Source organism: Marmota marmota, unplaced genomic scaffold (assembly GCF_001458135.2).
Source record: "Marmota marmota marmota unplaced genomic scaffold, marMar, whole genome shotgun sequence".
Taxonomy (NCBI): domain Eukaryota; kingdom Metazoa; phylum Chordata; class Mammalia; order Rodentia; family Sciuridae; genus Marmota; species Marmota marmota.
Window position 1 is genome coordinate 7,605,508 of NW_026000026.1, and position 25,379 is coordinate 7,630,886.

The 25,379-nt window shown below is 56.3% G+C and overlaps 2 protein-coding genes and 1 long non-coding RNA gene across 3 annotated transcripts in view; 1 reads left to right on the forward strand and 2 right to left on the reverse strand.

Moving 5' to 3' along the window:
- Window positions 1-1,099: 1,099 nt before the first annotated feature.
- Ptpn1 (protein tyrosine phosphatase non-receptor type 1) lies at window positions 1,100-20,504 on the forward strand. Its single transcript, XM_015479547.2, has 8 exons — window positions 1,100-1,190; window positions 4,154-4,254; window positions 6,589-6,687; window positions 12,064-12,201; window positions 14,559-14,768; window positions 15,139-15,300; window positions 15,743-15,963; window positions 17,155-20,504. Exons 2-8 carry the CDS (start codon window positions 4,219-4,221, stop codon window positions 17,372-17,374), a joined length of 1,086 nt encoding a protein of 361 aa, XP_015335033.1. The 5' UTR covers window positions 1,100-1,190; window positions 4,154-4,218; the 3' UTR covers window positions 17,375-20,504.
- On the reverse strand, window positions 1,981-3,741 carry LOC125618968. Its single transcript, XR_007350373.1, has 2 exons — window positions 3,487-3,741; window positions 1,981-3,290 (listed from the first exon to the last, which is right to left on the reverse strand). It is a non-coding gene; the product is annotated as an uncharacterized LOC125618968 (long non-coding RNA).
- A 1,000-nt stretch (window positions 20,505-21,504) lies between the features above and the next one.
- Window positions 21,505-25,379, reverse strand: part of Ripor3 (RIPOR family member 3) — a 19,820-nt gene continuing 15,945 nt past the window's right edge. Inside the window, exons 18-20 of the mRNA XM_048811943.1 lie at window positions 24,455-24,538; window positions 23,082-23,172; window positions 21,505-22,629 (exon numbers count right to left, since the gene is read on the reverse strand). Of these exons, the coding sequence (XP_048667900.1) occupies window positions 22,529-22,629; window positions 23,082-23,172; window positions 24,455-24,538 (276 nt within the window). The 3' untranslated portion in view covers window positions 21,505-22,528. The remainder of the gene's footprint in view (window positions 22,630-23,081; window positions 23,173-24,454; window positions 24,539-25,379) is intronic.

A 25,379-nucleotide genomic window follows, 5' to 3' on the forward strand; every position in this document is an offset into this window, starting at 1 on the left:
GGAGTACAGGTAGATGGGGAGCCCCAACAGGTGGCGCGGTCACAGGCCTGGGCTTGCACAGCGTGGGAGGATCTGGTCCCAGCCTCCTGCCTGGAGGGGAGGGGCCGCCAGCGGTGTGCGTTTTTTTGAGGGAAGGACATGTTCTGGTGTACAGCTTGCAGGGTGTCCCTCACCCCCTGGCTTGGGCGGGGCATCTTCCCCTTCACTGTGCCAGTTCAGCTCCAGTTTACGTTTTCCAGAAAACAGACTGGGGACAGCCCCGGCTGCTGGTGTGTCGGTGGCTCTCCCAGGTAGTGGTGCTCCTAACAGCCTGACTTCAGCTTCCAGAATCCTGTCACCATTGTCTCACTGGCTGCTGTCCATTGTGGGTTTGTCTTTTTTTTTTTTTTGAATTGTGGTAAAGCCTACAAAATTTAGAGTCTACCATTTTAACCATCTTTGCAGGTACAGGCGAGTGGCCGTGAGCGCAGCCAGGCTGTGTGGGGGTCTCGGGCAGTTCTAGAACAGATGCACCTGTGATTGATGGCTGTGCGCTTGGGGGAGCACGAGGAGAGAACGGGGTGGCCCGTGTCGTCCTGGAGCAGGGCCAGGCAGGGTCTCTTGGATCCCGGAGGGAGGCGGCTCCCCCCTTAGTGGGAGAGCAGGGATTTGGCTGGCGTGCGTGTCCTTTTAGGAAAGGCTCCGTTGGAACTTGAGGCCTGGCATTCCATGCTCCTGGAGATCTGCCTGCCCACCGTGTCCTCCAGCGTCTGTTATTCCTCCCACTGCCCACTCGCTGTTCCTGGCACAGGATGACTCTGCAGCCTTTGCCCGCTGGGTGTTCCTGAGTGAAGTGAACACCCCCACCTCTGTCTCTGCCTCCGTCCTCACCGTCCTCATCCGTGGCTCCCAGCCAAGTCACTGCCTCCCACCCCAGACCTGGGCTCGGTCCTCCTGTTTTCCTCCTGGAACCTTGAACACATCTCTGAGCTATCACCCCACCTTCCCACACAGCCTGGCCCTCTACAGTGTCTGTGCCTGGCACGCCGGCCGCAGGTAGATGTCCTGGTGGATGCCCAGTGCCAGAGATTTCAAGAGAGCTCTTTATCCTTTTTTGTAGGACATCCGACATGAAGCCAGTGACTTCCCCTGTAGAGTGGCGAAGCTTCCTAAGAACAAAAACCGAAACAGGTACCGAGATGTCAGTCCCTGTAAGTATCCACCTGCAGGCCGCTTGCCCCTCCTCCTGCAGGGCCTGTGGGTCAGCTCGCCGTTTGCCCCAAAGCTTGCAATAAATCGATTGTAGTCGGAGGTTTATGACTTGATTGTTTGCTGTAACAGGGACATTGGAGACTTATAGTAATGGCTCATTTTTCCAGCATTGTAGAGGGAAGGTTTCAGTTTCTGGAAAATTCAGCAAACAGTTCAAAGCCCTTTTTTTTAGCTTGACCGTTTTGTGATGAATCATTTTCCTACCAGCTGAAGCAGAGTGGAGCAGCCCTAATGGAACCTTTCTGGGTGACTCAGCAGCAGTATTATTAGCCCAGCCTCATGTTGAACCACAGGGGTGCCCCACACAGGCAGTCAGGTGGGGGCTGCGGATCCACCTCTAATTGTGCATCGCACCCCTCCAGCCCCGCCACGTCTCTGCCAGCACTACTGCTCCCTCGTACAGTGTGGGTGCGCCTGCTGGCCTCAGCACCCTCCTGCCTTCTGAGCGACTGGCACCCAGGTTGCCAATATCTTGAAAATAAATAACTGAACTTGTTAGAATTTGTGTAAAACAAGGGAAAGCAGAGCTGATTTCAAGACCTGGGCCTAGAGGAGACAGTCAAGCTAAAAAAAAGTGCTTTGAACTGTTTGCTGACCTCGGCAGCCATCACCCTCACGGGGTCTGCAGACCCTGGAGGGGACTCAGAAGGGTGATGGCTGCCGAGGTCTCGACAGTGCTCCGGTCTGGGACCTAGAATTGGTGAGGAGCATGTGCCTCTTGGCCGCTGCACGGTCCCCGGCTGGCTTTGCATCTCTCTCTGCCCCTGAGGACTGTGTGGCTCCGGCAGCTGGCTTTCTTCTCTGACTGCCAATAAGACAGGGTCACCCTTACCTGTGGGAGTGTGTGACGATGGAATGAAACGCATCAGCCGCTTAGCCCAGGGCCTGCTCAGGCATAGAAAGCACTCAGTGAATATCCGCCGAGGCGGAGACCGCTGCCACCAGGACATCTGAAGTGCAGTCCTGGGTCCTCAGGTGCCACGGTGGTGCCCGAGCACCCGATGCTCTTGTTTTAGCATGTCTAGACTGAGGCGCTGCGTAAGTATTTATTTAAAAAAAAAAAAATGAATAAGAGCAAAAAAACCTTGTTGGTGCCGCTGTGAAGCCCTGCTCAGAAACTTCTGGAGAGCTGATTTGAGTGGACGGCACAGTCAGGGTTTACCTCTTTCCTATGGTGCCAGGTTACCCTGGGTCGCTAGCTTTTGCCGTACTTGCTCTGAACCAGGGAGCGATGTTGTCTGCGATATTCATTGGCTACATTTTTACCTCTTATCTAAATGGTTTAAGAACCAGTTTTCCAATATTTAACATATTCTTCCTGGGAGGTAATTCCTGAACTTTTTCACCCAACCTCATTCCTCCTGTCCTCCTTTTCCTCCCCCACCTCACCTTCCAGTAGAAAAAGTAATTTGCTGTTCACATTAGGGGGAAAGGGGGCATGAGTCCAGGTGGAAGGGGACCTGCCACCTGACTCAAGACGCAGATGGTGACAAGAGCACTCTTCTGCACCAGCAGCTGAGCTCAGCTCTGCACTCACATGCTCTGGTCACCTCTTCCCAAAGTACTCTTGTTAGTCTTGCACTTGGCAAGTGAAAACACAAGGCCCAGGGGACGAGTTGTCACCCAGGGCCACCTGGTGTTGTCTGAGTCCACCAGCCCAGCAGTGCCAGTCACGCAATTGCTTTGGAGATCTTTTATTTCCATGATCCACTTAGAATTACCCAAGTGTCTCCGTTTGTACCAGCCCTCGCCCTCGTGGTCCAGCGGTGGCCAGTGCTCAGGTCCCCTCTCTCTGGAGCCCTTCTCAGAACAAAAGCCACAAGCCACTCACCCTCCCTGTAATTCTGCGTCTCCTGTTGGCCTCAGAGAGAAGGTGCTATTTAGGGGTGGTCACCTGGGTTCACTGTCCCTTATGCTGTGCCAGCAATGCAAGTACCCACCTGCTCCCATGGACCATCATGATAAGGAGAGTGGCCCTCAGGGTGGCGCTGTTCTTGTGACAATCATGATGAAAGAAAGTGGCATTGGTTTCCAATAACCTGGGGTAGAAATTCCAAATGAGTTTATTTTTAAAAACGAGTCTAAAAGTTACATTTCTATATTGGTAGTGTTTTGGGTTTGGAGGTTTTTTTCCAGCCAAATTCTCTTTTTAAAGTCTTTGATGATGACATTTGAAAGGCCCGAATTGTTTAAGCTAATCATACTTGAACTTTAAAAAAAAAACCAAAAACTTACATAAAAGAATCCCAGGTATGCCTCCATGGCGCTGGGTGACGGGCCATCGAGTCTCATGCCTGTGGACACAGTTGGGTGGAGGCGCGGTCACAGCCTTCCTGCTGCTGTTGCTCACTGTGCCAGCGACAGCTGGGAGGGCTGCGTGGGATTTTTTGGTAAATTTTGTTCCCTTTCTAAGATTAAAGCCACGTGGGGCTGTGGCTGGGGCTGGGGTAGAGCACTGGCCTGGCACGTGCGAGGCCCTGGGTTTGATCTTCAGCACCACAGAAAAGAAATAAATAAAACAAAGGCATCGTGTCCATCTATTTAAAAAAAAAAAAAAAAGATTAAAGCTGCTGTGTTTTTTACCCTGTAAAAGTTTGTTAAGCATTAGAAAATGGCTCCTTTGATGGCCCAGTGTGGCCCTCCAAGTTCGGGGAATGTGATGTTGTCACAGGAGGGAGGACTAGAGCAGACCCTGGGCTGGGGCCTGGGCAGGGCCTCGTGTGGCCTGTCATTGCCTCCCTCGGAGCTGCAGACGCTCAGAGAGGCCTTTTGCAGATGCCAGTCGCCCACACAGACGGCAGGCAGCGCCCCGCCAGCCCTGGGCTCCCCTCTATTGCTGTGGGGTGCACGGCTGTGTGGACGTCTCACCCCCAGATGGACCTGGGTTCTGTTTGCCTTTCAGTTGACCACAGTCGGATCAAGCTGCACCAGGAGGAGAATGACTACATCAATGCTAGTTTGATAAAAATGGAGGAGGCCCAGAGGAGTTACATTCTCACCCAGGTAAACAGATTGTCTGGAATTTTTTTTAACCTTAGCTTAAAAGAGTTTAAACTGTCTGTGCCTAAACAAAGCTGCCATGTTGTTTAGAAGTTCAGGTGTTTAATAAACCAACGAGCAAAAAAGGAAAAACACCCTCCTTTGAAGATTCAGCCTGTTGTGACCCTGCTCTGTTCCGGAAGGTACAGAAGGGTGGGAAGGAAGCACAGAGAAGCGGCTGTAGGTTGGCAGCAGCCTGGGGACGGGCGATGGCGCACGGCCTGGAAGGGCCTGTACTGTGCTGATTATCGAGGGGCTCACCTCAGCGCCAAGCACCTCTGGAAGAGTGTGGCAGGAGGCTAGTCACCTCTGTCCCAAGAGCCATGCGGAACTCTTCACCACGGCCCCCTCTTTTGGCCCCAAGAAAAGTGTCATTAGAGAACAGGACAGGCGTGAATAGGCACTTACAACTCCCACCAGCTTTGGGCACCTTCATGGGGAGAAGAGCGCGCGGTGGTTTAATGATGAACCGAGCCTCTCGTAAACCTTGATGGTTTGTGACCCCAAGACCACAAGTGTCTAGACTGGGTAAAGCCGACTCTTTATTCTTACTAATTAATCAACTAGTTAAATTATTCGTTGTTCTCCATCTTGCCCTGTTACCTGAGGCTGGCTTAAAGAGTCTGAAGTTCCCCATTGGTTTTTCTCCATGATGGTCACTTTCTCGCTTGTCGGGCTTCTGTGGGATGATGGCGCACCGTCTGCTTGCTGTGTAAACATGGAAGTTCTGGCAAAGCCGGAAGCCTTGGGAACAAAGGCTGCTTTGGACAGGGACCTGGGCCAGGGCGTATGTGTCACTGGCCCTTCTCGCTCCCTTCTTGTCCCACCAGTTCCTCCCCACCCGTGACCCATGCCTCCCAGTCAGCGTGGGGTCCTTCAGCTTGGCCAGCGCGGCCGCAGGGCGTGGAGTGAGTTCCTGGCTTGTGCACCAGCCTCCCCCAGGCCCCAGCCCCTGCTCCTCCCATACCTCTGGGTGTCGGGCTGGGCTTCTGGGAACAGGGCCCTGGGAGGTGGGGCCTCCTGCTGTGGGCCAGGGTTGAGGCCCAGGACTTCTCCAGGGTTTCTCCTGTGAGAGGTCACCTTGCTGAGGTCAGGAAGCACTTTAGTCCCCCCATTCTAGGGTGTGTAGGGTCAGCTTGAGCATTGAAGGGTTTCCCGTGCTGTCCCCCCACCCCCTGCCCTCGCAGTTGTTGGAACCCGTGACATTCCGCCAGTCCTGTTGGTGGGCCCACTGATGTCGGTGAGCTGCTCACGCGTCCCCTTGCCCTGGGGTTTTCAGAAGGAATCAAAACAGCCTCCCGCACAGTGGCCCTCTCAGTCGGTGTGGCTGGGACCTTCTCCGAGCCAGACTCAGGGCATGAGAGGCCCAGTGGCCAGCCAGGGACTGGGTGACGTGTGCTGTGCTTGCAGGAGCTGCGTTTGTTAGCTGGGAGGGTGGCCTGTGTGAAGGCCCGTGCTGGCCGGAGCTGAGCTGGGGAAGGAGGGAGCTTGCTGAGGGCAGGCCGCTGCAGGAGGCTGGGCGGGCGGAGGAGTCGGGCAGCTGCGGGAACTCCAGCGGGCGGGCAGAGCACTCTTGGAGAGGCGGTGCTGCCCCAGGGAGCGGCTCGCCGTGGTGGGTGGCACTGGTGACATTCCTCCCAGGCAGTGCTGCATCCTGGAACACTGCTGCCAACTGGGTGGCGGGCTGCAGCAGATAGGCCAGCTGCTCCACAGGCGTCCCCGTGCCCACCTGCATGACCATCTGGGTGTCCACATTCCTGTGTTCCTTGGTCCAGAAATGAAGGCCGAGTGTGGTCAGGTCTGGGTTGATGCTAAGAGTGGGGGCTTCCCTCTGTTGGGTGCCCCCCGATCGTGGGCTCAGTCCTTGGCGGCTGTGAACACGCCCCGTGACGAGGAGCTGTTTACACTCAAGGGAGATAGAGGGGGACGGAGGCACCTGCCTGAGGTCACAAGGTGATAAATGATTGGAAGAGTCACAGTTGGTCACACTTTTGCTGCCTCTCACTGCCTCGAGAGTTTTGTCCCACATCCCATCTGCCCTTGGCGAGGAGCCCGGGAGCCCCTCAGCCAGCCCAAGCCAGGAAGCACGTGGGCAACCTGCGTTGGGGTGCGCCACTGTGTGGTTGACACAGGACTGTGACAGCTGCCCACCAGGCTAGGAGGGCAGTCCTGTTCCTGCCTTAGCCGCCATTCTGCCTGGGCTGGGAGACCTGAGGGTACCCCCGACTGCTGACTGTCACAGGTAAGCCCATGCTGTGGTGTCCCCGCGTCACCGTGTCTGGTCTTGTGTGCTTGCAGGGTCCTTTGCCTAATACGTGTGGGCACTTCTGGGAGATGGTGTGGGAACAGAAGAGCAGGGGTGTGGTCATGCTCAACCGCGTAATGGAGAAGGGCTCGGTAAGTCGCACGCTGCTTCCTCTTGATGTCACGGTCCATTGGTCCTGATTTATTTTTATTTTAAATTACGTTTGTAGTTCCTTTGCATAGCATATTTGTCATTTTAAAAAATCATAGAAGCGATATATAAGGACCCGTTTGTTGTAAGCAGTCAGTTCCCTGAACGGAAAGGGAGAGGAGCCAGCCTGCCGTGGCCTGGCCCCCGCTGGTGGGCTGCCCACTCCATGCGGGGCTCCTGGTCCCCTGCTGTGGAGCCGGGTGAGTGCTGCCGTTCTTGACAAGCAGCTTTCGGTGCATGTTCATGGAGCCTGCCTCCCGGCTGGTCAGAGAGCCTCCTGTGGACATGCAGAGGTGGCTGCGGAGCCCTGGAGGCCGCTGGCCTCGAGGTTAGATTTGTTGCCCAGAAACGCCCAGAGGCCCAGCAGGGAGCCGCCCGCTGCACCGGTGTCCGCTGGTGTGTCCACGTGACACTCTGCCATCATGGGTTCTGTGCCACTGTTAAAGCCCTGTCCCTCCCACGTCTGCCCTCAGCCACCCCTGCTTCAGCTTGCTGCCTCAGTCCGTTCTGAACCATGCTTCCAGAATGTCCTTAATCACTCGGGCTCACCACCCCTTTCCCAGCTGAAACCCCTGTTTCTCCTGGCTCACGGGAGGACACATGGCGGCTTACAGAGCCCTGCACTCAGGCCTGCTTACCTCACTGTCCCCTCTCCAGCCTCCTGCCAGGACAGATTTTCTTTCAGTTTCTTTACTGTGTTCTTTGATCCAAGGGTCTGAATCACAGCGCCCACCCTCATCCCATGTCCAGGTACCCTCAGGTTGCTGCCCCCAGGTCACCTGGTAACTGTGCTGTTCTTCATCCTTCTCTCTGCTGTAATTTCCCCTCAAAAGTCTCTCTGTTGTAGGAGTGGCTTCGTAGGCAGGGCCAAGACTGGCATTCAGCAGGGCCACAGGCTCCTTGCTCCCCACGCCCGCCCCTCCCTGGCTCTGCTAGCTCTTCTGGGGCTTCCCAGCTTCAGAGTCAAGTTGAGGCCCTCGGAGAAGATGAGCTGAGGATCGTGGGGATGTGCAGCCTGGGACCAGAGAACTGGGTATCCCTGGGCCTTGCCTGGCTTGGCACTGTGCTCCTGGGGGTCAGCTGGGTGCTCTCATAGCTGTCCTGGCCGCCTTGGACAGAGAAGCCACCCTGCAAAGAAAGCACAGTCACGTTCCAAAGAGTAAAAATTCAGTGCACAGAAGACGCGCACCAGAGAGGGGGTGAGCAGCATGTGCCTGGCACCAGCCACAGCGCCACCGTCTCCTGCTGAGGAAGCAGCCCGGAGCTCCTGAGAGACAGGCCCTGGGCTGGAGTCGCTGCGGCCTCGCCTGAGTTCACTGCGACCCCCTTGTGAATCACGCAGGCTCAGTGTCTGCGCAGTGACAGAGGCGGCCAGCCCGCGGGTTCAGACCATCCTGCGCCTCTCCCCGTAGGATTGCTTTTTCGGTGAAAGTGGCTTTTCACTCTTCCCTTTCTGCTTCTGTGGCCTGATTACTACAGGTGAGGTTCCAGCCCTGTCCTCCCGCATTCCTGTCGGCAGTGCCGGACACCAAGCTCTAGGTTCCCAGGGCGCGCTCTGCTGGGGAGCCGCCAGTGATTGAACCCAGAGCTTTGGAACCTCTCAGCACAAGTGACCTTGGGCTGGCCATTCTCTGCTGGAATGAACTGACCTGTGTGTTTTAGGATGATCAGCAGCTTCTCTGGCCCCGCCCACTAGGTGCCACTAGCATCCATCTCCCAAATGTGGCACTCAGGCTCGGCTGTCCGGGGTCCCTGGGGGGCAGGATTGCTGCTGGCTAGAACTGCTCTGAGTGATATCGGGGGTTGGGATTTTTAAGTCAAGATATTTATTCAAAAAACATCAGATTTTCCTTTCATTGATTGATTTGATTGTTGCTTTCATTTCCAGGAAAACCTCTTTGCTATTAGTTCACAGTTTGCTTTAGCAACTGTTGTCATATTACAACAAGGAGCTGGGTCGGGTGCCATAGTTACATGCTCGTCACCGGGGCCCTGTTGTCTCCTACCCAGCAATGACCATAAATAGGCCACAGATCACTGTGACAGTCGTTCCCCCTTGAGATATAGTAATATTGGCCGTCAAACCCGTGGCTGGTGGCCTGAGGTGGTTCACTGTGAACAGGTAGCAGCGCTCCTTCTGGTCTGCTGTAAGTGTCCAGGTCCCGGCTGGTTATTCAGGCATGCAGATTGGCACAAAAACCGCTGCATGTTTCTTGGGGATCAACATCTTCAGTTCTGCATCAACAGGATCACTCCAAAAGGGCTGGCTGGGGTGGGGGCTTGCCGAGAAGCTGCTGGGTCTGGATGGCTCTCACCTGGCTGTCCCCGTCCACACTGCCCATGCTGTGACCCGCTTACAGAGAGTTTCCATTTGCTTTCTGCTTTCCTTCTTTCACCAAATAGCCCAGGAAGTTCCCCTCTTACTGTTGGCAGACCTGACTGTGACCTCCTGGGACCTCGCATTCCTGGAAGCCAGTTTTGCGAAGATAATTGTGTGTGTTGGACGGGGGTCACGCACATGGCCAAAGTGCTTGTTGGTTCAATTTTAAAATTGACTTTAGACACGTCAACATGGAGCGAGCCTGTGTGAGGGCTGGCTTGTTGCTCAGCCAGAGGAAGTGAGCTCCATGAGTCTCTCTCGCCCTTCCGGAACTTGGCCTGTGTCTCTCCCAAACCCTGTGGAGCCACAGTTGGGCTCTGGGCTTCTAAGCCCACGAACCTGCATCTTGTCATGTGGCCTGTGCCCGGGCACCTCCTGCTCTGTGCACCAGCTCTCTATTCATAATCGGGAAAACCACGTCACTCGTCTCAGGGTCCAAGACTGGCTCCTAGAGGTGGTTCCTACGATGGCTTGGCCACTTGTTTAGGATGGCCTGAGGACCCTCACTAACACCTGCCTTCATGGTGGAAATGGCAGCTATTCGCAATGCCACCACTTTCCTGTCTGGTGCCAACCAAGATAGGCCTCAGTTTGGTTTGGTTTAATTTGGTACCATGGATTGAACCCAGGGACGCTTAACCACTGAGCCACATCCCAGCCCTTTTTTTATATTTTATTTAGAGACAAAGTCTTGCTGAATTGCTTAGAGCCTTGCTAAGTTGCTGAGGCTGGCTTTGAACTTGCGATCCTCCTGAACTGCTGGGATTACAGGTGTGTGCTACCGTGCCCAGCTAGGCCTCAGTTTTGAGTCCCCAGTGATGAACTATTTTCTCAAAAGTCAGTCTCCTATTCAAGTTGGTGTGTGTCAGTGTAATAGGATATCTGCAATAGTGATCGGGTGCTTATTTTGTGTGTTTAAAACAAAAACTTCTATAGAAAATAACAGAGATGTTCCTGTAGAAGCCTAAAGAGTTCTTCAAATTAAATATTGGTTGACGGGTGCTTGGTCATGTGCCAGAAATCCTCTGTAATCTTAGTTTTTGCCCAGATTATAAAGATTTATTAGCTTTATTTTTAGTTCTGAAAGTGAGTGCTTGCCAAATGGAAATGAGGTGGAAAACTTGTCTGCCCAGCCGATGAGCTGAGGGTCAGTGGGCGCTCGCTGCCCTTTGCTTCCTCCTCTCCCTGCTCGTGGTGGTGGGAGCCCACTCCGGCACAGGTGGCCTTGAACCACCAGGTCAGACTGTTCCTGGGGTCCAGCTGTCAGAGTGTGGGAGGGAACACGTCCTGGCCAGGCCTTCGGAGGTCTTGCTCCCCGCGCCTCTGGCCCTCGGCTCCACGGGGCTCTTGCCTCCTGGCCCGTGCCCACGTCCCGTGTGGCAGAATTGCCTTGGTGCTGACACCCAGCTCCATCCAGGGTCTCATCCCATCTCCAGCAGCTCATCACTGGTGACTGGTGACATGGGTGAGACTGGCCCAAGCTTTACAATGGGCTCTGGAAAAAGCCCTGTTGGTGACAGTCTCATGGGTGTCTCTTGCCTTTGCTTTGGTCTTGTTTGTGGGCTGCTCCCAGCCTCAGCGGAGCAGGACCGTCGATGACGTCCCTCTTCCTTCCTCGGGAGCCGCTGGCCCTTTGCCACCCCAGGGGAGGCTGCGGTTTTCTTGACCTGACGTCAGCACCAGCTGGGCTCTGGTCCCCCATTGCCCTTCTCTTGCTGCTCCCCTAGCCTGGATCTCTGAGGTCACTGCCCAGAGAGTGCTGGTCACCCTCCGAACCTTCCTCTTCCAGAGCTGCCTCTGTGCTCTTCCTTAGCCGGCCTGAAACCTCTCCCTCCTCTGAGTGCCAGGACACAGTCACAGCGCTCTGCCCTCAGCCCTTCCCACTGTGCACCTTGTCACTGCTGGAGAGTGGTCTCTCCCAGCAGACAAGGCCAGCCCCGAGTCGGCTCCTGTGCTCCCGTCATCCTTGGCCTCAGAGGAGCATCCAGTGGGACCAGTGTGCATCCCGAGCGTGACTGGCACTCGCTGGTGTTGTGTTGGGAATTGCAAGGTCTCCCAGGGTCCCTTGGCAGGTTGTCAGACTTTCTGCTGGGCCCACGCCCAGCCCTGCCCAACTGCTGTCCAGGGCACCCCAGCCACCCACCAGCAGAGACGTCCTGACTAACTGACATAGGACTTGTCCCAGCAAAGTGTCCACTAAATTTGAATTAAATTTTCTTACTTAAACTTTTGACACCAAACTGGCAAGAACGCGTTCACTCCCACACTTCTGACAGCTGGACCCCAAGAAAGTCTGACCTGGTGGTTCAAGGCCACCTGTGCCGGAGTGGGCTCCCACCACCACCACGAGCAGGGAGAAGAGGAAGTAAAGGGCAGCGGAGGGCCACTGACCCTCAGCTCATCCAGTAGTTTCTGAAATTATCAAAGTAGAACTCAAGAAGTGTTTTTTGGACTGAACCAAACCAAAGCAGAACGAAAGGTGAGCCGAGCCCACCCTCCAGCCCTCTCTGGGTCGGTGCATCCTGTGTGGCTCAGCCTTCCCAGGGCCTGTTCGCATCCCTCGGGGCTCATTTTCAGTTCCTGTGAGGTTTCCTTTGGGGTGAGGCATCTACCAGCAGCTGGGCCAGGTTTGGCTGCATACAGGCCCTTGCAGGAGGCAGAGCAGCTGGTGGGCAAGGGTCAGACCCCTGAGCACCCCCTTGCTACAGAGACCCAGAGCTGCTGGGTGGCGAGGCTGAGCCCCGTCCGCATGGCCACCCCATCACTCTCCAGTGCCCCTCCAATCCCAAGAAGCAGGCTGCTACGCTGACCGTGTCTTCCAGGCTCAGAAAATTCTAGGCCTTTACATTGTCATAAAGCTCAGGAATGGTCTCCAAGCCTCTTGTCTTGGGAAAATAGTTGGTTGCTCACGATAATTCAGCGTTATTTCCTCCCATAGTTAAAATGTGCACAGTATTGGCCGCAAAAAGAAGAAAAGGAGATGATCTTTGATGACACAAATTTGAAATTGACGCTGATCTCTGAAGACATCAAGTCCTACTACACAGTGCGACAGTTGGAGCTGGAGAACCTTGCGGTAAGACCATCTGCACTCGGGCACCTCGGATACTTGCTGGTTGGGCTGCTTCTCCCTGACCCAACGAAGTGTTTCCCTGTGTCTGAACCCTGCACCGCACATGGTCTCGGGGTGAGCAGAGCTCGTTGTGCAACTAGCAAGTGCCAGGGGCGCCCAGGAGGGTGGGAGTCAGGTGCTTTCCCTCCACACCAATGAACTCCGGTTCTTAGGGAAGAGACAGGTTTCTCATCTACAAGTGATCTGTCCCTGCCCGGGCCACCTGAAAGCTAAATGCCACAGCGTGCCGCTGCCTCTGTGGTCTGCGGCCTCCAAGGAGTCTCCCAGGCTTGCTCCGGTCTCTCGGCCAGTGCAGGTCTCCTGGGCAAGGCCTGGGGTGTGTCTGCTCTGTGAAGAGTCATAACACAGCTGCTTGCTGTCACTAAAAGATTGTCTTGGAACGTGGCAGGACACTGCTAAGAAGTACCACAGAGGGCCCTGCCCGTGAGCAATCTGAATCATGACCTGGAGGGGTCCAGTGCTGGCACGGTGGGAGGGGCTCCAGGCAGAGCGGGGACAACACTGAACATGGTGGCCACCACCGCCTCTAGAGCCAAACTGCCCGTGTTTGAGTCCCAGCCCTGCCATTTCAGACTGTGACTCTGGGGGCAGGGGCTGCACCACCCCGTGTCCGTGCCTCCTGTCCTGTCAGACTGGGCTCTGGAGGGCCCTGGGAGGTAGGAATGGGAGGGAGGGTCAGCAGGTGATGCGGGCGCAGGCCCGTGGTCCCATGGCACTATCCAGGCCAGTCCAGTTAGTGTGAGGGAAGGTGGGGGCCACGGGAGCCTGGGGAGCGGCCCTGCTCCTGGTGATGGCGCTCACGTGCTGCGGCACAGGCCTGTGGTCCTGGTACTGCATCAATAGTTGAAGTAAGATCTGGAGCGAGTGCCGGTGGCTGGGAAGTGAAGAGGTTGGAGCAGTGTGGCTTCCGGACGCCGCGGCACAGCTGCCCGCGCTTCTTGCCCTCTCTGCCATGTGCACCAGGGAGGAGCCGTGTCACTTCTCGGCGGTGGCGTGTGCTTGTTCGCGAAGTAGTCCACCTTTCCAGTCCTTTTCCTGTGTGTCAGCCTGAGGTGGTTGAGGGGAGTAGCTCAGAATTCTGAAGTCACAGGGTGCACAGCTGTGACCTGGGTTTTGTGTGAGGACCTGTCCACTCCCGCCCACTGTGTTATTCAGGAGCCCTGAGAAGCCAGACGGGCCTACCTGCAGTCCCAGCGGCTCAGGAGGCTGAGGCAGGACCGTCATAAGTATGAGGCCAGGCTTGGCAACTTAGTGAGACTTTGTCCCAAAATAAAAAATTAAAAGGGCTGGGGTGGGGCTCAGGGGTCGAATGCTTATTTAGCGTGTGCACAGCCCTGGGTCCCCTCCCCACTGTAGCAAAAAGTAAAAAAATAAAATAAAAAGCCCTTTCTTAGCACTGGGTGACCAATGGGGCCCCGACGGAGAATGGAGTCCCTGCAGCACAGCAGCGGGTGGAGGAAGGCCCTTGGGGGGCCCACACCTCTTTAGGGACTAAGGGGAGCCTGGCTTGGGCGTGCTTTCTTCTTCATTTTTAAAGTATATTTAAAGTGCTTTTCTCATCTGCCAAAATAGTCCTGTTGTAGTTACATGGAGATGCTCTTCACGGGAGGAGAGTAGACGGGCTCCGTGTGGCTCTCGTGTGTGAAGGTGTCTCTGCAGGAGACACCATGGACCTGGCAGCTAGATGCCAGCCCCATGGCTTCCTGTGGCACAGTCACAGTTGGGCATCTCTGTGAGAGCAGCCGGGTCTTGGGCCCATCGTGCCTGCACGGGGCTGGCCCGTGGCGCATGCTGTGCACCCTTTGGTGGTTACTGGAAGGCTGGGAGAGGGGGAGCACTTTGGGACAAGGACCCGGGTTCCTGCAGCAGCTCTGAGCAGGGCCTCTCACCTCAGAGCCTGAGCCGCCCACTCTGGAAACTGGGAAGAGTGGGAGCATCTCTTGAGCTGGGTGCTGGGCTCCACACGGCCACGATCCCCCTGTAAAACGACCATCCCTTGACACACCCAGAAGCCTCGAGGCTCGGGTGGCCCAGCCTGGTGCCCACACATGTAGTTACTTCTTCACCCTCTGCAGGAAGCACAAAAGCGTTCTGATGAAGTCACTGCGGGTGGCGAGGCCAGAGAAGGTGGCTGTATCCACATAGGCAGGGGAGGCAGGGCCTTGGGGGAAGCAGGTGGGGCTGAGCCATCCCGGAGGCGGCCCAGGGCTCTGCGCTTCGTCAGCAGGGCGGGAGGCTGCGGAGGGCTTGGTGGGTTTCTCCACACTCTTCTCACTGCCATGTGTCTTTTTATCTTTCAGAATCAAGAGACTCGGGAGATCTTACATTTCCACTACACCACGTGGCCTGACTTCGGAGTCCCCGAATCACCAGCCTCCTTCCTGAACTTCCTTTTCAAAGTTCGTGAGTCGGGCTCGCTCAGCCCGGAGCACGGCCCCATCGTGGTGCACTGCAGCGCCGGCATCGGCAGGTCGGGGACCTTCTGCCTGGCCGACACCTGCCTCCTGCTGGTGAGAAGGTCTTGGAAGGCGCCCTCGCCGCCCCAGCCCACCCCGCCCCAGCCTGGCCACAGCTCCTGGCCACAGCTCCCGGCCACTGTCTGCGAGGGCCGCTTGGCTTTGTAACACCCCTGGGGTGGCTTTATCCCTCAGGGCTCTGTTCGCAGAGGGTTCCCATCTCACCGTGGGCCCAGGTAGAGCCGGAGCACCCTTCCCCCTCGTTCTCTCCCCCCTCAGCCCCCGTCCACAGGGCCCAGATTTCCCACATTTTTCCATGTTTTCTGGAACTCTCTGCCTGCCCCACGGCGATCTCCCCGGGGCAAACCAGAGCACTCCCACCCAGGGGAGTGGGGCTGGCTGAATCCTGTGTCCTCTCTGTCAGATGGACAAAAGGAAAGACCCTTCTTCTGTGGACATCAAGAAAGTGCTGCTGGAAATGAGGAAGTTCCGGATGGGGCTGATCCAGACGGCCGACCAGCTGCGCTTCTCCTACCTGGCCGTGATCGAAGGCGCCAAGTTCATCATGGGAGACTCTTCAGTGCAGGTTGGCTGCGCTTTAGTGTTTGTCTCTGTGCGCGTGCGTGGGCAGTGCTGTGGCGGAACCAGGCCCTGTGCACGCAGGCCAGTGTCCCACCACTGAGCTGCGCCCCCCGCTCTGGTTGTCAAGTGCGAACACTGGCAGGTGTCAGAGGAAATAGCTGCCCTTTGTGTTTAAAATAGCTAGAAAGTTGTTGAAGTTTTGCCGAGTTCCAATCTCTGCCTTTGAGGTGCTCCCCCAGAGAGCCAGGGCAGGAAGAATGGGCTGGATTTTCAAACGGTTTCACCTTCCAAGGGCTGGCTGCGGACCAGGGAGCCCGAGCCCCGTGCCCGAGCCCCATGCCCAAGCCCCGTGCCAGGCCAGCGCCTCTGCGCACTACGGCGGGCGGGCTTCCTGACACAGCAGCAGAGCGAGCGCTGACGGGCCTTCCTCCTGCTGCTCTTTGAAGGACCAGTGGAAGGAGCTGTCCCACGAGGACCTGGAGCCCCCACCTGAGCACGTGCCCCCACCTCCCCGGCCGCCCAAGCGAATCCTGGAGCCCCACAACGGGAAACGCAAGGAGTTCTTCTCGAACCACCAGTGGGTGAAGGACGAAGCTGAAGAGGATGAAGACGGCCCCAACGAGGAGGAGACCAGGACCCCCTTGAGGGCCTCCCACAGCATGGACAGGTAATGTGAGAGGCTGGCTTGGGCAGCAGCGGGCCCTGCCGTTCCTGGGACAGGCACGTAATGAAACCTGTGGCTGCGCTTCCTCTCGGCAGTGGGGCTGCTGGACCTGCAAGCTGCCCTCTCCTGGATGGAGGAGGCCTCTCTGGGCCCGGAATGGCCCTGGGAACAGGCAGGTCCACAGGGTTCTGGCACCACCTGGTGGTACTCACTGGCAGCGGGCTCAGTGGAATGAGTAGGGAGGGCCTTTCTGCCCTGTGAGGACAGTGTCCACCCCATGTCCACCTCCAGGCTTCTGGCAGGTCCTGAAAGGCGATGTCCAGCTTGGTGTCCCCAGGGTGGAGCTCCAGGGAACTTGATCTTTTGGTGGCATCTCGGCTCAATTCATTGAAATTCACTGGAGCGTTTTGCTTCCTACGTCGACCCCAGCATCGTGAGCACTGTTGACGTGGTGGCCGACTGAGCCAAAGCCAGACGGTGGCCCCTGGGCTGCATTGCAGGCCATCTTGTTGGAAAGGAAAACCCAGGGAAGCTGGGGTGCCAGGGAAGCCGCCTAGGAGCTGGCACTGCCCTGCAGGAAGCTGCACAGTTTTGAGCGGGAGTAGCCCCCTCCTGGGACACCGGTGGCAGTGCCCGGGTGCCTGCTTCCTGGAGGGAGATACTAAGATGTGTGTGGCTACTTTAACCAGCAGTGGCGCGTCTAGAAAGGTGCCCTGCAGCAGTGTCCAAGTGTGCGGACAGGTGAGGTCATTGGGTACATCGCATCATTTGTGGCAGTAGAATTGGAGATGGCCACAACCTGTTTGGGGATTAGGGCTATCATGCTCCTTCGCTGTGCAGGGGTGGGGGTGGGTATTCTGCAGCTGTTGAGGAAGGAGCTCTGGGTGCCCTGATGTGGCCAGGCACAGAAGTTCCAGTGCCTGAGAAAGCAGGGTGCACACGCAGCAGGCATAACCACCCCGCCCCACCCTATGGGACTTCCCTGACGCAGGCGCTGTCTGAGGCACTTGGGTGGGAGGGACAGGGGGCTTCAGGCCAATGCCTGCTCTAACTTGGCCCTCCAGCCAAGTGGCAGGAATCTGATTTGGGTTCTGAAGAGGGAGCTTGTTTCTGTCTAAAATCTCTCCATAACATAGTGTCCAGCCACCCGTTCCCTGGAGGCAAATAACCACTCCTGTCCCTCCTGCTCCTCAGCACGAGTCAAGACACTGAAGTCAGAAGTCGGATACGTGGCCGAGGCCTGAGGGGCACCCAGGCGGCCTTCCCTGCTGAGGCAGAGCCGGCACCACCCAGGAAGGAGGAGGAAGCGCCGGCGCCCACACTGACCCACTGGAAGCCCTTCCTGGTCAACATGTGCATGGCCACGGTCCTCACGGCCGGCGCGTACCTCTGCTACAGGGTATGTTTTCATTGATGGAGGTGCTGGCGAGAAGCGCGTGGCGGGAAGCACTGGCCACCAGCCCAGTGTGGGATTCGGTTCTGTGGAGCGTCTGAGCCAGTCTCAGAAGAAGCAGATGAGGGTTGGTTCAGGCTGGAACTGCCAAGGGCTGAGGAGAAGAGGGAAGGGTTGTGCACTGGGGTCTTCAGGAGCCCTGTGGTCCCAAGGACATAGTCTAATCTCAGGGCCTCAACTATTCAGGAGTAAGTAGAGAAAATGCCAAATACGTCTTTCTCTCTCTCTTTCTCTGTCTTTATTTTATTTTATTTTATTTTATTTTTTTTTGGTTCATTTATCTTTGAAAAAAATAGAATTACAACACATTGTTGTTTTTGACCTTTATAAAAAGCAGCTTTTGGTTATTTCTGGAAGAAAGAAGACTAGGCACTTACAAAACTTCCTCATACCCTTGGGTGGTATAATCAGATTCACAATTTATATTTGGTTTCCCAGGGAAAAAAATCCCAAACTTTTACGAATGTAGATGCCCTTGGAGGAGAGGGCCGGGCGCTGTGGTGTGGGCGCTCTGGGCCGCCAGCACCCACCAGCGCCCGCCAGCCTCCCTGTGTTGAGAGGAGACAACATAAGGCCGTCTCCAGAAAGCAAGCCCGCTTCTGCTCTTGCTCAGGGTGTCCCTGCTGGTTTTCCGCGGCTCGTTTCCCCATTGCTCCTCTGTGTGGCCGTCATCTGGCTAACTTGCTGGCCCTCGTCACCCCGTCCCTGTACATGGGTTTCCTGCAGCCTCTGCCTTGGGTCGGCCGCACGGCAGGGTGACTGCTGGCACTTCAGCCCTGGCTCCCGCTCACGTGGGAGGAGGTGCTACGGGGCCCGCCCTGATCAGAGGGGGGTGCAGAGACCCTGGAAACTGCCCCACGTGACCTTCTTATCCTTTTAAATATTTTACCTCTTTCCAGGTGACCGTCTTTGAGTGCATGTTGCATTAGCAAAATACAAATATCTTTTCCTTGGGGGTGATTTGTGGGAGGGCCCTGTCATTAAAAACAAAAGCCCCAGGCTCCCTTGAATCATGGTGCCCTCTGAGGTGGGGTGCGGGGGGCGTGCACGGGTCAGACAGCTGTGGCTGTGCCCGGGGCTCCTCTGCCTGTTTGGCTTCATTCCAGTTCCTGTTCAGCAGCAGTGCATGGCCCGACCTCCCTGGGCCTCCTCCACCCATTGTCCGCCTCTGCTCTCAGCCCCCCCACCCCGACTGTAGGCGCCTGGTGGGTGAGGGCCGCTGGCAGCGTGGAGCACGTGCAGAGGGCGCTGTTCTGTTGGAGAGCCCGGGCCGTGCCTCGCCCTGCGCCCTGCGCCCTGCACCCTGCTCCTCTTCCTTCTTTTCCTGCCCTCCTTTCTGTGAGTACCACATCCCAACCCACTTCTAAAGAGAGCAAAGCAGGGGACCATGCTGGTGGCAGGGAAGGGTGGTGGCCTGTGCCCGTCTCTGGCTCGCCCCACCCGAGCGCTCCCTCTTGGTGCACCCCAGGCCAGCGACATGCACCATCCTCCCCAGAAGCCTCCACGCAGCCCTGTGGAGTAGCCTCTCCGCTCCATATTTATTTTAATTTTTCCAAAGGCATCCATACTGCACTAGCATTTTCTTAAACCAATAATGTATTAAAACTTTTGATGTCAGCCTTGCATCGAGGGCTTTATCAAAAAGTACAATAATAAATCAATCCTCAGGTAGTACTGGGAGCACGAGACTCTGTCCTGAGCCTGCCGCCTCAGACCAGTGCTGGCGGGAGGACTGTGTGAGCAGCGGCGTGCAGTGACTGGGTCACGTGAGGGGGGGAGCGCTGGCGTGGTAGAGGCTGAGCACTTGGTATTTAGTAAGAGTCACAGTGGGAGATGACCTAGTCCCCGTGCTTCTCCTCCCCGTTGACCTGGTAGGACCTTGTTCTCGGTCACCACTTTCCCTGTGTGTATTAGAGTGCATGTAAGGGCTTCCGTGTCCCATGAAATACCGCGGGCTGGGAACAGAACCTTAGACTCCTGCCTCCTGACGTGCCGTCCGCTGCAGTCTCCCTTGCATGACCTGACCATTACGTGGCTGTGGCTCCTAAGGCTGGTGCTGAAGGAGCCGCCTTTAGCAAGACAGCGATGATGTTCCCAGGAGCCGATGTGGGCCTAATTCCTGGCATGACTCTCTGATGACTTCCTGGTGAGGCCCGGCCTGTCCTGGTCCTGCTGGGCCCGCTGTAACTCAGACATTCCAAGGCTATGGCCAGCCCTGTTCACACCTCACGCTCTGGACGTTTAGGCATCAGGGCCCCCACCGTGGGATGAGCAGATCGTGACTGGAAGCAAGGCAGCCGCGAGAGCCGCCCTCCTTGGAGCAGCCCAGCGACAGCCCTTGGAGCCAGCTGCCTGCTGCATCTCCGTCCTAGGGGACCCTGCTGAAGGGGGCGTCTGCCCCCGCCCCGCCCCCCCGAGCCCCTTGGGACTGATGGTGCTCACGACTCTTCCTGCAAGGGGGACTGAGACCTCCACATTTGGTGGCTTTTTTAATAAGAAAAAAGGCAGCTGTGGCTCTGAGCTGCTCTCGCCAGCATTTTCACGTTTTGCCTTTCACGGGGGAGAAGCCGGCGCAGAGTGATCCTGAGGGACACTCAGGCGCGGCTGCAGAGCCTTGTGGGGCGTGGGTGAGGCTGAGGGCCAGGCTGCGCGTTCTCGGCTGGGCTTGTCGCACAGTCCGTGTCTGTGTGTAGCTGGGTGTGTATGTATAGTAGCCGTTGCCGACGGTGGACTGGCTGGCCTCTGTCCGCGAGGACAGCTGGCCTCCGTCTGTTAGCGTAGGTTAGGGAGGTAGTGAGCTGCTCTGCTATTTGCCTTAAGCCAACATTTACTCATCAGGCCATTATTTTTGACAATGGCTGTGGAATAAACCATTTTTACAAAACTAAAAACAAAACAAAAAAAAAGCGAGGTGTTTGGTTACAATACCTTTTCAGGTGTGTATACGTGGCTGCATGACTGGGTGGGGGGAGGGCGTGTCTCAGGGTCTTCTGTGACCTCACAGAACTGTTAAACTGTACAGTTTTCCAACTTGCCATATAAACGATGGGTTTGCATTTTAGTTGCAATAATAAAACCTTTTTCTAAAGAACTTGGATTTGGTGCCTCCCATTTCTTTGCTTAATGCACCTGAAGCAGGGCTGCCGCTGTTTCTTTCCATTCCCACTGGTGCGAAGCAGATATGGTCCCCTGGGTGGGTGAGGCTCGCCTGGGGTGGCCAGCCCCGGTGCTGGGTGGGGAGTAGCTCCGCTTGCTGATGAGCCTGGTCGCCGCCGCCACGAGCCCCTGCCTGTTTCTTTAGAAACCCGCCCTTTGGACACACAGGGCCTGGGAACTGCCCTGAAACTGTCCCCTTAGCCAACTGCCTGTCACACACGGTGGCTCCTATGTCTCTGTAGGTGTGTGAAGTCACATTTGATACAGAACTGACTTGGAAAGAAAATGGTGTCTGAGATCAGTGTGAGCCCCCCTTTTATGGACAAAACTAAACAATACAAAGCCCCTATGGTGACTTTTTCTTTAACTTCCTATTTCGAAGTGACTTCAGACCCGCACAGTGTTGCAAAGCACTGGTACAAAATTTCCCTGACCTCCCTCAGGGCTCCCTGACCGTCTCAAAGCTGGTTACGGAGTCGGGGTCTACACTGTGGCCCGCCAGCAGGACCAACAGGACGGGTCCTGAGGCCCACAATGCCCACGGAAGCCTAGGGGCTTGAGTGGCAGTGTCCTGCGCGCCGCCCACTTCACGGTTTCAGATATGAAGAAGGGCATGTGGACGTGCGAGGAGTTAGAAGACAGCGGGGAGGATGACGTAGGACTCTGGGGCGGAAGTCCACGGGGGCAAAGTGCAGGACAAAGGCCACACGCAGGGTGCCCACAGGAGAGGGCACAGCGGAAACCTTCGAGAGTTGGGAATCATGGAGAGGCCCTAGGGCGGTGTCCAGCAGAGCCTGCGCCCAGGCCACTCCTCCACAGTCCAGGACACTCCCTCCTGCTGAGAGGGCGCCAGGAGCAGGCAGGGCCGACCTCCCCGCAGTCCTCTGGGAAGTGACCAGTGTCTGCTTTGGAGGGTAAAGTGTAATAGCCATTAAAACAGTTTTTCATTTTAATTAAAATTTCAAAAACTGGAGCACATGAACAAAGCAAATAAATACTGACTTAAATAAAATAAAAAATAAAGCACAATATCTATCCAGGAAGTTTAAATGAGAACGTTCCAAAGCTGTCCGTACTGCGCTGACAGGACAGTCACACCACAGTTCACCACATCATTGACACACATCTCCGGACACAGGGTTTTTGTTTGTTTTTTTAACAGAGTCGGGGGGCTAGTTCTCCCTCTTAAAGCAGCGCCTTGCCGAGGTCTTTCCACACCAACTGTGGCTTCTGGAGCCATTTATTTAATAGGCCTCAGGTTGACTTGCTTCAAACGTTGGATTCCATTTTGGCCTGTGTGGCCAAAGCTCGTGAGCTCCAGGCTCCTTGGCCAGGTCTTGTCTGCCCTCCTTTGTGCTGTTGGACGTGGTGAAAACCAGGCGTGGCCGGCCCGCCGCTGTCGGCTCAGCACGTCGGGTTGAGAGTGGCATAGACGTGCTGGCCTCAAGCCTCCCGCCTCCCCTGCTCGCCAAGGTGACGCGAGCTGCTGTTGAAATGACTTGAGCCACTACAGGCTTTGAGCTGGCCCACCCCCGGCCCCTCAGCCCCAGGATTTTCAGAGCCAGGAGCACCGAGCCAGCGGACACACAGGAAGCTGCACGTTCCACGCACGCGTCTACCTGGAGTCCTTTAGGCAGAACCTTGCCTGGCCTGGCTTTGGCACCTTTGTCCATGGCCACCTGCCTCTGTATCCTGGGGCGGGTCAGATTCTCAAAGGCAGAAGCGGAGTGTGCGGTTGAGGCCGCAGCCCTGGCCGCACAGCGCACCAGCGGCTTCTGCTTCTGTAAAAGCGCCACTTGGGCCCCAGGGTTTGCAGTAGTCCGAGGCTCAGCAGCCACTTGGACCAGCTCACATTCGTGGGGAGCACCCAGTATGCCCCCCGCAAAGCTCAGGCACCGTGTCGGGCTGCGTAGCAGCAGGGGGACAAATTCCAGATGTGAGCTCCTCAGCTGGGGCTTTTTAAAATACTGTGATTTCAACTTCTGCTTCCTGGCCAAAGCCGTCTCTTTGTTCTAAGCGAAGTTTGTCCATCTTCTCGAAAGCTAAGCGTCCTTTTTCACCTGAAATAGAGGGTGATCTGTCATCGGCTGTCTCCTGCCTCCGTGACCCTCTCTGCCAAGCCATGTGGGTCCTACACAGGGGCAGGAGGGCCTGGGGACCTCTCAACCGGGTGACCTGGTGGACTGAGCCTTGCCCCCGAGTCAGCCAGTCTCTGGGACAGTCGCCCAGGCTGCAGCCCTGCCTTGCCTCGGGCTCTCGCTCACCAAGAATCATACACAAGTTTAAGAAGACAATAAAACGCGTCTCTCCACCTCCACCAGGAGGGGCTCCTGCCTCAGGCAGGACGCTGGTAAGTAGGAGGTGGGCCCTGCACCCGGGCAGTGACAGGCCCATAATGTGACCTCCCAGGTGCTGTTCTGCTCTGAGAGCTGGGGCTGGCACCGCTTGCACGACTTCACCAAGAGCCTTGGGAACCCCATCATGCCACATGTGACCTCTGATGCCACTTTACCGAATGACAGTGTGGCTTCCCGGGCTGCAGCCCGCACGGCCTCGAGGTCAGACTGGCACAGGCTGGCAATCTGATCGATGCTTTCGATGCCCTGTTGGAGGATAAGAGAATACCTACTAGGGGACACTTTAAATCGCAGGTAGAACCCCTCTGTCAGCCCTGCACACCGCCCCGGCACGGTCCCGGGGCTTCAGGTCTCTGTGGCTGTAGCTCGTTGGAGGCACCCTGGGAAGTGCCTCTCTTCAGCTCTGAGAGCTGCCAGAGAGAGGCTCAGAGCTTGTCTTGGTGAGGCCTTTTCAAAGGCCCAAGCACATTGCAGCAGCGAGTGGGGAGCTGACTCCGGTCTCTGGGGAGTCCAGCCTCAGGTGACGCAGAACCCGGACGGTTTTAAAAACTCGATGCACAAAACACTCATAGTGACATTATGACTTTTTACATTTTTTTTTTGTAGTTGTAGATGGACACAATATCTTTATTTTATTTGTTTAGTGTATGTGGTGCCAGGGATCGAACCCAGGGCCTCACGCATACTGGGCAAGTGCTCTATCACTGAGCCACAGCCCTGGCCCGACATTATGACTTTTAAAGTGGGTTTTTTATTTTTAAATTTTTTTTAGATGTTGATGGACTTTATTTTATTTACTTATTGATATGCGGTGCTGGGAATCAGACCCAATGCCTCACACGTGCTAGGCAAGTGCTCTGCCTCGGAGGTACATCTCCAGCCCCTGGATCTTTCACTTTTAAAACACTACATTCTCTATAATCTGAGAGTGGGTGAGTAGGTTAACTAAGGATACACTTGCCAAACCTCCCTGCAGAATTCAGAGGTGCTCCAGGTCCACCATGAAACACTCACTGTGGCCCCTTTTCAAGCCATGCTCAATGTGACCAGCAGTCCTAATCGCTCATCCCCCAGAAAAAAAGAATACCCCAAATGTCAACAGCCATTTCTGCTAAGTAGGAAGGTGGTGGGTAACTTTCTTTCACATTTCTGTTTTTGACATTCTCTTCCTTTTAAATAAGTTTAGTGTACCTTAAAATTTGTTAAGTGAGAATTTTAAAGCATATAAGGCTGTGGGATTCCCTGGGTTCAATCCCCTGCCCCACCAAAAAGCCAAACCAACACGTTAAAACACATAACCCAAGGGCTCCAGAAGTCCCTGGCGGCACCCGCACCCTTGCCCACCGCCAGTACGTGCCCACTAGGGGTCTGGGGCCCCCGCTCTCCTCTGAGGCCACTTAGCAGGTGCCCTTGCTGGCAGTGACCCTCACCTTTTTGGTCCCAGTGAAATCGTTTTGAGGTTCATTACTTCAGCACCAACCCCCACCCCCCGCCTCCTGTGGGTCCCCAGTGGGGACGGGCCACTCACCCTGAGCTGCTGGAGGGCCATGCATGCAGCCTGCTGGAGCCTGGCATCACTCTGGCTCAGGGCGTCGGTGTAGAAGAGCAGAGCCTGGGGGAGAGGGCCCGTGAGCGGAGAGGGCAAGTGCCCGCCTCGGGGCTCGTAGTCAAGCTCTGACCTTCTCAACAAAACCCAGGCGCCATCCGTCCCCGGGCCAGGCGTACAGTCACAGGATGTGTGCTGCAGGGCTAATTCGCTGCCCAAACTGACCCCTGAACTGACGGTGGTGAGGAACGCCGTCTGTCTGTCTCCTCGTGTCTGAGAGAGGCCTTGGAAATGGCCAGCTTCTAAAATGCTACAGCACAGGGCCGCGGGCCAGCTCAGAGCACAGAAGTGACAAGGTGTCCTCCAGGGCTGCTGCCCACCAGGCCAGAGGCAAAGGTGTCTGTCCCCCTCGTCACCCTCTCCCAGCCACAACTCTGGCCCTGTCCCCTTCGGTCACACAACATGGCCACATCTTTTTGCCTCTGTGGACCTAACTCAGCCCTGGGAAACCTGGCCCTTGCTTCACAGAGTGTTGTGAGGGTCACTTAGAACTAAGCAGGTGGGGACGTGCCTGACCGGGGGGCACCTGGCATCCCCATCTGCGAGGGCGACCTTAGGACGAGTGAGCCTGCCCTCTTGGTCCAGAGACATTGGCACCGAGGCAGCTGAGGAGAGAATGGCTGCCGTCCCAGCTGCACCTGGCAGTCGTGGGCTGGGGTGGGGCTTGGTGGGAGAGCACACGCCTAGCACGCGCAAGGCCCTGGCCTCCACCCCAGCTCCTAGTTGAGAGGTAAGTAAACGGCCGCCCTGGGAAGCGGGGAGCTGGGGTAAGCCTCCAGAGCCCTCCTCCCAAGGCAGGCCCCGGGCGCCTCCAGTGAGGAAACGCCCTGGGGCTGCCCTCTCCCCC